We start from the raw sequence: 10,058 nt of genomic DNA, 5'->3' as shown, positions 1-10,058 counted from the left end.
AGAAATCACAGCTGATGGGAAACAGAGTGAAAGCTCTGATCAAAGAATGATCCACAGGAATGTAAAGCAATTAGAAACATTAGTTAATGGCTTGTTCCTGGGGCTGCTTGTACCAAAGCCATGGGGTTCGTTGCCATTGTGGCGAGATGAATTGGGGAAGCTTCTCAGTGCTGGCATATTTATGGGGACAAGGAGTCTTTGCCCAGGTGCTGGGCATTTTTCAACCTCCCTCCTCCCAGTGGCATCCCCACACCAATAATCCCGTGGGTATTTGTTAAAACACTGCTCTGGATGACAGAGTTTTCTCACGTGTGAGCAGGAGCACCTTGAATTAAGAGTTGTGCCAAAACCTTGGTCATCGCCAGACTCTGGCTGTGGTTTGAATTAAGTGATTTCTGCACACCGAGCCAAAAAAAAGCCACAGGGTTGGTTGTATTTAATCCAAAGGAGTGGTCCTTTCTTCCCAGGAGCAGTGACTGGGGATTGAATAGGAAAGTCTTCACTGCCAGCAGAGCAAACGCCTTCTGGGGGGGTTTGTGCCAGCTCTGCCCCTCGCTCTTCCCCAGTCTCTGTTTCCTGGCCAGACTGGGCTCCGTTATGTTGTTTCTTCAGCCCCATCTGTCCCTTTTTTTTTTTCCTTTTCTTCCACAGTTTCTTTGCTATCGATGATGGGGTGGCTCTGCCATCGCAGCTCACAGTGTCTTGAAGCAGCTGGTGCTGGCAGTGGCCCAAGGGCTGAATGGTGTCGGTCGGACCCTTTTCCTCACACCCTCGGGATTGCTGGGGCACAAGACAGGGATTTTTGGATGCAGCACCGATGGTTAGACCCCATCTTCTCCCCAAACTGCTGGTTTCCCCTTCCAGGAGCCATGCTCGTCCCTGGGACTGGGGGCAGCTTCCTTCAGCTGGCGTGGAGGCTGTGAGGGAGGCTCTGGGTTACATGGTTGCTCTGCAGTGAGGCCAGAGCCACCCCTCTTCATATTTATTGCAGCAAAAGCCGGCAGCAGTGGGCAAAACTCCACAGGGAATGTAGAAATTGGGGTGAAAAGGGTCCGAGCATCAGGGCAGGGGGTGGCGAGCGAGCAACCACGTGTGTACGTGTCAGGGTTAGAAATCGCTGCTCCGCTGGGCACGCCGGAGGAGACGGGAAAAGACGCAGAGAAAATCGGTTGCCGCCGCGTTTTCCAAAATCCCGAGCGAGTGCTCCCGCTCGCCGTCGCTTCCAAGAAACGGAGAGAACCGAGGAGGAAAATTGCGGTGATTCATCGCGGGCAGATCGGAGGCAGGAAATGAGAGTTCTCTGCCTGCCCCGTGCCCGGCGTGGGCTCCGTGGGCTCGGGCTCGCCGGGGCCTGGCTGGCGGCGAGAGCCTGACACCCACGGGTCGAGCATCCCTGCGCCGCGGCCGGAGGAGCTACCGGCGAGGGGAAAAACAACCGGCGGAGGCCGAGAGCCGGAGCAGCGGGAATTTTTCACCTGCGTTTCTCCCGAGCCATCCAAGCGAGAGCTGCCCGTGAGCCGGGGGGGTCCAGCGGGATGGAGGTCCCAGGGGATGCTTGGTGCCTGGTGTCACACATCACCTAAATTTGGGAGGGGTCCGCATCCCTCCTTGGGGACCCCCATGGTGGTCGGTGGGCTGGGGGCTCCATTGAGAAATGAAGCGTGGGAAAAGGGGGGCGGGGCTTGGGGGCTGCCTGTCCGCGGATTGGCTGGGGGAGGGGGGAGACCCCCCAAATTGTGCCGGGAAGGAGAGGGGCCAACCCGCGCTTGTGACGGGCAGACGGCACCGCAGGGACCCCCCCGCACCGTTCGGGTGTGCGCGGGGCAGCCGGACCCCCTCCCCCCGTCACGCGTTGGCAGGCGGCGGCTGCGGCGGGGCCTCTGTGACACGAGTGGCGCCGGTCCCAGCCCGGCCCAGGGCTGCGCAGCACAAGCCCCCTTGGAGTGGCCGGAGAAAGGTCCGGCGTACTCCTCCATGGCTGCTCTGGACCAAAAAGCACCCCCAAATCCGCTGCCCTCATCGCTGGTGTTTTGGGATCACCCCTGGAGAGCCCCGGGGGTCTCGGTGCTGCTGCGTGGCCGGCGGGAAGTGGGATGGAGGATGGGAGGGGGCGGATGTGGGGGGACTCCAAAACCTTGCTGGAGTTCGGGTTGTGAGACTGCATGCACCTCGCTTGGGGTCCAGGGTGTAGGTTCGGCATGCAGGGACTGCTTGGGTTTCATTTGGGGGTGGACGGTGGGCACTGCATCCATCACATTTGGGGCGGGAATGTGGGGACCCTCACATCACTGTCGGGATCAGAACGTGGGTGAGTGCCTGCATGCTGCTTGGAGTGGGGACATGGGAGCCTGGACTGGACCTCAGGAACAGAAGATGGGGACCCTCACATCACCCGTGAGGTCAGGAGGCTGGAACCCTTGCGTTGGGGTTGGGACCATTTTACTGGGGCCTGGACCTGGGAATACTGGCATCAGGACTCGGGGAGCTCCGCACAGGGACTGCAGCACCTCCCCAGGGCTCAGCGGGCTGGAAACAGGGGACAGGGGGGGCAGGTTGTGTCTGTCCCCTCCCTCCTCGCAGGGACAGTGACCGGGGGCCGGACCCAGACTCCCCGTGCTTGCTCCAGCCCCAACACCCTGGAAGGCTCCGGATAACTGAGATGTGGCATCAGAGTTGCTTGACCCCATCCTGATCCAGCCTTCACCCCCAGTCCCCGCTGCCATGAAGAGGAAGCCGGGGAATGGGCGGGGGCCGGACCCTGCAGCCCCCCAGCAGCGAACCCGCTCTGTCACCAAGCCAGCAGAGGTGACTTACCCATGGCGGGGGCGGGGGGGTGACACCCCGAGATGAGATTCGGGTGTCGTTGCACCCTCATGACTCCCCAAACCATCATCTCGGCGGGGGCCTGTTGCCCGGGGTGGTGGCATCATGGGGGGCTGTTGCTGACCCGGGTGGGCTTTTTGCCCCCCCCCAGTACGTGGGATCCTTCACGGTGGAGGAGCTGGACCTGCAGCAGCGAGCGGGGCGGGTGGAGGAGCAGCTGCAGGCACTGAAGGTCAGGATCACTGCTCCCCTCGCTGGGAAACACAGGGGACCCCAAATAATCGGGGTACCCACAGGGGCACAGCCCAGCCCCCTAGTGCCGCGTCTCCCCCGGACAGGACTGTCCCAGGAGGAGGTCGGTGGTGCTGAGGTTCAGCTTGCAGGGGCTGAAGGTCTACGACGCTGATGGGGAGGTAGGGGGCTGGGGGGGGGGGGGTCAAGAGGGATGGGCAAAAGGTGCTGGGGCTCAGGGGAGCTGAGTAGGAGGGTCAGGAGTGCTGGGGAGGGGAGTCAGGGATGCTGGGAGGGGCCAGGGGTGCCGGGGAGGCAGGTCGGAGTCTGAGAAGTGGAGTCAGGCTAGGTGGAGTTGGAAGCTCACGGGTGCTGAGGAGCGGGGTCAGGCGTGCGGGGAGGAGGAGTGAGAAGTGCTGAGGGGGTCAGGGATACTGGGGAGGTGTCAGTGTTCTGCTGGAAAGGTGCTTGGGGGGGCTGTACCTCTCTGAGCACTGCTTTTCTCTCGAGAAGCTGCTTTGTGTGTGCAAGCAGGGGTGTCCCGGGGGAGGCCAGGACTGCTGGGTGCCCCTGACCCCCCCGCCCCGTCCCGCAGACGCTGCTGATGGCACACGCGCTGCGCCGGATCCTGTACAGCACCTGGAGGCTCCCCGACCGCCAGTTCGCCTTCGTGGCCCGCAACCCCCACAGCCCCTCCAGCACCCTCTTCTGCCACCTCTTCGTGGGGCTCCCGGGAGAGGTGGTGGCCCAGCCCCGCCCCGCCCCCAAAACACCTTCATTGTTATTATTTTTAATATTTGCACGCAGCATCTTTCACCTCCCCCAGGTCCAGACCCTGCACCTCCTGCTCTGCCGCTCCTTCCAGCTCTGCTACCTCCTGGCGCACCCCGAGGAGCAGGCGGGCGAGGGGGAGCTCCCGGGGCCGGGGGTGCTGCGGGAGCCCCTCAACCCCGAGGAGGTGTCACGAAATGTCAACGCCCTCGTGTCCTTCCGGCGCCTGCCCGCGCCCGGCGGCCTCGGCCCGCTGGGCACCGGGGTAGGTGCCCCTGCCCTGCCCGGCTGCTGCTCCTTTGCTCGTGGGCGTGCGAGGCATCCTTGCACCTGGCGTCCTTACACCCGGGGTTCTCACACCCGGGATTCTCACACCCGGGGTTCTCACACCTGGGATTCTCACACCCGGGGTTCTCACACCTGGGATTCTCACACCCGGGATTCTCACACCCGGGGTTCTCACACCCGGGATTCTCACACCCGGGATTCTCACACCCGGGGTTCTCACACCTGGGATTCTCACACCCGGGGTTCTTACACCCGGGATTCTCACACCCGGGGCTCTTACACCCGGGATTCTCACACCCGGGATTCTCACACCCGGGGTTCTCACACCCGGGGTTCTTACACCCGGGATTCTCACACCCGGGGTTCTCACACCCGGGATTCTCACACCGGGGTTCTTACACCTGGGATTCTCACACCCGGGGTTCTCACACCTGGGATTCTCACACCCGGGATTCTCACACCCGGGGTTCTCACACCCGGGATTCTCACACCCGGGGTTCTCACACCCGGGGTTCTTACACCCGGGATTCTCACACCCGGGATTCTCACACCCGGGGTTCTCACACCCGGGGTTCTTACACCTGGGATTCTCACACCCGGGGTTCTCACACCCGGGATTCTCACACCCGGGGTTCTTACACCTGGGATTCTCACAGGTGTTTCCTGGCTCGGCACTTTGCACGAGTGCTTTGGCCCATCCCGTTTGTGCGCGGGGTCTTGCGGGGCTTTTCCTCCGCGTGGCGTTTCAGAGAACATTCTGAGCTGGAAAGGACCCACAGGGATGATCAAAGTCCAGCTCCTGGCCCCGCACAGTCCAGCCCCGTTTCTCTCCCAGCAGTCTGTGTACGGTGCTTTAGCACAGGTGGTTCTGCACAGCGTGCTCCCAGGCAGCTCTTGCGCAGCCTTTTCTGGCATTTTGAGCAGCACGCTGTCACACCACACATCATTACCTGGTGTCTTGCATGGTTCCCTTGCATCTCCTCTTTGTGCAGCCTTTCTTTGCACAGTGCTGCGTGCGCAGTGCTCTGCACAACCTTTTCTTTGGAGGGTCGCACTTTGCCATCCTGCACGGCCCGGCCCCGCACGCTGCTCTGCTCAGCCTGTTTGAAGCAGCTTTTCCCTGAGGGCCTTTCTTGCCATCGGCCAATCTGCACAGCTTTTACTTGCACAGCGATTTTGCAGGAGGTTTTACAGCGCATTTTTAACTTGGCGTTTTTGCACAGCACTTTCTTTCTGTGATATGCTTTTGTAGAACTTTTTGACGCAGCGTTATTTCTCGTATGTTTTCTACATGACACTTTTTGCATGGTGGTTTGCATGGCTGTTTTGGTGCAGCGTTTCTGGTAGAAATGACTACACAGTAAAAATGCTCTTCACAGCTTTTTTGGCACTGTGCTTTTGCACAGTGATTTTTTGCATGGCATTTGATTTTTTTTTTGTGGTGATTTTTTGCATGGCATTTTTCCACACTGTTCTGCATGGCATTTCTTCTGCACATCATTTTTTGCACTGCATTTTCCCCACGGTGTTTTGCACGACCTTTTTTTTATTATTATTGTTATTCTTTTTTTGCGCGTGGTGTTTTACACAGCTTTTTTGGTGTCGCATCCTTTGGACAGCATTTTCCCGCGTGGTGTTTCACCTGCCATTCCCCACGGCCAGAGCCCCCAGGCCACTCTCACAGCTTGTCCATCCCTCAGGACCGGCGGTCGGAGACGGAGAGCAGAGCCTGGCGCCCGGGGAACCCCTACTGCTCGCCGGTGCTGGTGCGCAAGAAAGCCATTCGGAGCAAAGTGCTGCGCTCGGGAGCCTACCGGGACTGCGGGGGCGAGGGACAGCTCCACCAGCAGCCCCGCGACGCCGGTGAGTGCCGGGGGGAAACTGAGGCACGGGGACACACGGTACCACGAGTGTTTGGGAGCAAAGAGGGCATTAACGGGCTCCCGCAGCGGCGGCGGGAGGAGAAAGCAAAGGAGCGAGGAGCTTGGCCTTCCTGCCCGAAAACGAGAGCGTCCTCGCCGAGAGCGTGTGGGCCTTCGCCGGCATCGCCAGGTGAGTGCGTGAGTGCGAGCACCTGATCCTCGGCACGCACAGCCCTGCCCTGCCCCAGCCCCTGCCCCAGCCCGGCTCCTGCCCTCCCTGGGTCCTGCGCAGCCCGGCTCCTGCTCCACCGCCGCCTCGCCCACAGGGCCGCCGGGGTCGCGCTGCTGCGGCGGGACGTGCCCGGCTCCTTCCTGCTGCGCGCCGAGCCCGGGCTGCCCAAGCGCTGGTGCCTGTGGGTGCGGGCGCCCTGCGGCGTGGTGTGCTACGGCGTGCTCCGGACACAGCAGGGCAGGTTCTGCGTGGAGGTGAGCCCGGGCTGCGGCGGGTCAGGGGGCGTTCGGGGCGGGAGGGCGCGGGGGCTGCGCGGGGGAGGCGCATGGGGTGTGGGTGCAGGCGGTCCGTCTGTGCGCCCCTGCACCGCTGCGGTGTGCCTCGGTGCATTTGGTGTGCCCATGCACGGATGCACCGATGTGTACACCGCTTACTTGATACTCTGTGTGCGTCTGGAGCACCCATGCACGGGCGCACTGGGGCTGTAAGCGCATTTGCGCCTTGCGCCGGCGTGTCGGTGCACCAGGGCAGGGATGCGCTGCTTGTGCATGGCTGCACTGGTGCCTTGGCGCAGGGGTGCACCAAGGTGGGCTCGGGTGCAGGTGTGGGAGCACACAGGGGTGCGGGTGCGTGGGCACACCGATCCACAGGTGCATCTGGGCATGGCACACAGGTACCCCTGGGCGTGGGTGCACCGGCGCATCCACCCTTGGGTGCGTAACACGCCTGAGTTTTGGGTGCACTAATGCCCAGGAATGTGACGCACGAGTGCTCTGGTGTGCATTTGGTCCCCCAGCCAGGCCAGGGTGCTTTGGGCTGTGCGTGTATCTGGGTGTACCCGGCACACACAGCCCCCAGGGCCCACGCAGGGTGCGGGGCGTGCAGGCTGTGCTGCACTCACACCTTCACCTGTGCGTGGGCGCCTTGGCTCCGTGGGTGCCTGCTGCAGAGCCCAGGGTGTGTGAGGTGCGTGGGTGTGCTGGCACACGGGCACGCCGGGATTTGCTGCGTGGGCACCCTCATTTCAGGGGTGCAGGGGTGTGCGGGGGGCACAGCCTGCGCGGGGGGCTCATCTCTGCCTCTCCCCTCTCTCCCCACGGCAGCACTCCAACGCCGAGTTCGCCAGCGTGGCCGCTCTCCTGGCCCACTACTCCGGGCCACCGGGGGGCTGCTTCTGCCGCCTGGCCCCCGGCCGACGCAACCCCGGCTACGAGGAGCGGGAGCCCGGCGGCGGGGCCAGCGCCGGGGCGGGGGAGGCCGCCTGGGCCCCCGCCGCCCCCACCGGGGCGCAGCACGAGCGGGGGTAGGCCCGGCCCCCTCCCCGCGCACGGCTGTCCCCGACGCCCCGGCTTTCACTCGCTGCCTGCCTTATCCCCCCGGCCGGGCTGGCCGGCGCCTCCCGCAATAAAGGCTCTCGTGCATCGGAGCAGGGCTCGGCTGGCTGCTCACACCCGCCCACGGCGGGACGCGCCGCACACCGGCGTGCTCACAGGGGCGTGCTCACACGGGCGTGCTCACACGGGCGTGTTCACACGGGCGTGCTCACACCGGCGTGCTCACAGGGGCGTGCTCACACGGGCGTGCTCACACCGGCGTGCTCACACGCGTGTGCACACGCTCTCCGGCCCAGGCGCCGCACGAACTCGCACTCATGCGGCTGCACCGCGCGCTCGGGCTCGCGCATCCTGCAGGCTCCCGCGCCGCTGCAGCGGCGCACTGGTGCTCACTGGTGCACACCCACGTGGCCGCTCACCCTCGCCTGCACACGCAGGGGTCACAGCTGGGCACTGCTGCCATCGCACACTCCTAGCCCCGTGCGCACCTGTCCTCGTGCGCACCCCCACGGCACACCTGTCCTCGTGCACATCCCCACGGCACACCTGTCCTCGTGCACACCTGTCCTCGTGCACACCCCATTGCACACCTGTCCTCGTGCACACCTGTCCTCGTGCACACCTGTCCACGTGCACACCTGTCCTCGTGCACACCTGTCCACGTGCACACCTGTCCTCGTGCGCACCTGTCCTCGTGCACACCTGTCCACGTGCACATCCCCATGGCACACCTGTCCTCGTGCACACCTGTCCTCGTGCACACCCCATTGCACACCTGTCCTCGTGCACACCTGTCCTCGTGCACACCCCATTGCACACCTGTCCTCGTGCACACCTGTCCTCGTGCACACCTGTCCTCGTGCGCACCTGTCCTCATGCACACCCCTCTGCACACCTGTCCTCGTGCACACCTGTCCTCGTGCACACCTGTCCACGTGCACACCTGTCCTCGTGCACACCCCATTGCACACCTGTCCACGTGCACACCTGTCCTCGTGCACACCCCATTGCACACCTGTCCTCGTGCACACCTGTCCTCGTGCGCACCCCACACACGCGCGCGCGCCCTCGCCCCCGCGCGCCCCGGGCAGTCACGTGACGCGGTGGGCGGGGTCTCGCTCCCGGTGCGGCCGCGTGCGGTCTCTCGCGCATGCGCGGGGCCGCCTCCCGCCGCCTCAGCGCCGCCTCAGCGCCGCCTCAGCGCCCTCGGGGTCCGTGCGCGCCTCCGGCCGGCGCGGCACCGGCGGGGTCACCTCCGCTTTTCCCTTGCTCCGTCCCCTTTGGGCGAGTCTCGGCTCCCAAAAGTTACCTCAGGGTTCCTTACGCTTGGGTTTCCCGCCCTGCGGCATCCCCTCAGGGCTTCCCTCGCAAACCCTCCCTCCAGCTTTCCTCCCCTCGACCTGACCTAATTCCCCCTCAGACCTGTGCCCAGCTTCCCCGTTTCCCTGCGTCCCTCCCCGGCTCTTTTTCTCTATACTTTCCCCTTCCCCCCCAGCCTCCCTCGCTCGGGAGTCCTTTCGCTGTGAGGGGTAAATGCTTCCCTGCCACAAGGGGTGCAGATGCCCAGGGTTAGGCTTGCCCCAGCCTCTTCCCAGCCCCCGGTGCCCCCCGGTCCCACCGAGTGCGGGGTGGTCGGGATGGGTGGGGTGATCTGTGGGGGGAGTCTGACCCGAGTGTGTGGGGCTGACCCCAGTGTGTGTCACTGACCCCGTGTGTGTGTCACTGACCCGTGTGTGTGTCACTGACCCGAGTGTGTGGGGCTGACCCCAGTGTGTCTGTTACTGACCCCACTGTGTGTGTCACTGACCCCACTGTGTGTCACTGACCCGAGTGTGTGGGGCCGACCCCAGTGTGTCTGTCACTGACCCCAGTGTGTGTGTCACTGACCCGAGTGTGTGTGTCACTGACCCCACTGTGTGTCACTGACCCGAGTGTGTGGGGCTGACCCCATTGTGTCTGTCACTGACCCCTGTGTCTGTCACTGACCCCACTGCCTGTCACTGACCCCACTGTGTGTCACTGACCCCACTGTGTGTCACTGACCCCACTGTGTGTCGCTGACCCCCGTGTGTGTCACTGACCCCGTGTGTGTGTCACTGACCCGAGTGTGTGTCACTGACCCCGTGTGTGTGTCACTGACCCCGTGTGTGTGTCGCTGACCCCCGTGTCTGTCACTGACCCCGTGTGTCTGTCACTGACCCCCGTGTCTGTCACTGACCCCGTGTGTCTGTCACTGACCCCGTGTGTCTGTCGCTGACCCCCGTGTCTGTCACTGACCCCGTGTGTCTGTCGCTGACCCCCGTGTCTGTCACTGACCCCGTGTGTCTGTCACTGACCCCCGTGTCTGTCACTGACCCCGTGTGTGTGTCACTGACCCCGTGTGTCTGTCGCTGACCCCCGTGTCTGTCACTGACCCCGTGTGTCTGTCACTGACCCCCGTGTCTGTCACTGACCCCGTGTGTGTGTGTCGCTGACCCCCGTGTCTGTCACTGACCCGCTGTGCGGCTGTCCGGGGCG

At 63.7% G+C, this 10,058-nt stretch overlaps 1 protein-coding gene across 2 annotated transcripts; it reads left to right on the top strand.

Moving 5' to 3' along the window:
- The first annotated feature begins 1,160 nt into the window (after positions 1-1,160).
- SH2D5 (SH2 domain containing 5) lies at positions 1,161-7,633 on the top strand. 2 transcript variants are annotated; one of them, XM_068171765.1, is made up of 10 exons: positions 1,161-1,512; positions 2,581-2,805; positions 2,975-3,055; positions 3,162-3,236; positions 3,650-3,793; positions 3,881-4,090; positions 5,814-5,976; positions 6,063-6,165; positions 6,302-6,461; positions 7,311-7,633. In XM_068171765.1, exons 2-10 carry the CDS (start codon positions 2,722-2,724, stop codon positions 7,512-7,514), a joined length of 1,224 nt encoding a protein of 407 aa, XP_068027866.1. In that variant the 5' UTR covers positions 1,161-1,512; positions 2,581-2,721; the 3' UTR covers positions 7,515-7,633. The 2 variants fall into 2 exon arrangements, with proteins under 2 accessions (XP_068027866.1, XP_068027867.1); XM_068171766.1 differs by lacking the exon at positions 1,161-1,512 and adding an exon at positions 1,898-2,064.
- The last annotated feature ends 2,425 nt before the right edge of the window (positions 7,634-10,058 follow it).

Source organism: Anomalospiza imberbis, chromosome 23 (genome assembly GCF_031753505.1).
Source record: "Anomalospiza imberbis isolate Cuckoo-Finch-1a 21T00152 chromosome 23, ASM3175350v1, whole genome shotgun sequence".
In the NCBI taxonomy this organism is placed as follows: Eukaryota; Metazoa; Chordata; class Aves; order Passeriformes; family Viduidae; genus Anomalospiza; species Anomalospiza imberbis.
This window is presented reverse-complemented; position numbering and strand designations above follow the sequence as displayed.

What these genes read in the sequence shown, in the direction of transcription:
- SH2D5 (XM_068171765.1), top strand. Translation starts at nt 2,722, where the DNA reads ATGAAGAGGAAGCCGGGGAATGGGCGGGGGCCGGACCCTGCAGCCCCC. An exon ending in TCGTGGGGCTCCCGGGAGAG is followed by an intron (nt 3,794 to 3,880) that starts GTGGTGGCCCAG and finishes CACCTCCCCCAG; the next exon opens with GTCCAGACCCTGCACCTCCT. An exon ending in TCGGCCCGCTGGGCACCGGG is followed by an intron (nt 4,091 to 5,813) that starts GTAGGTGCCCCT and finishes TCCATCCCTCAG; the next exon opens with GACCGGCGGTCGGAGACGGA.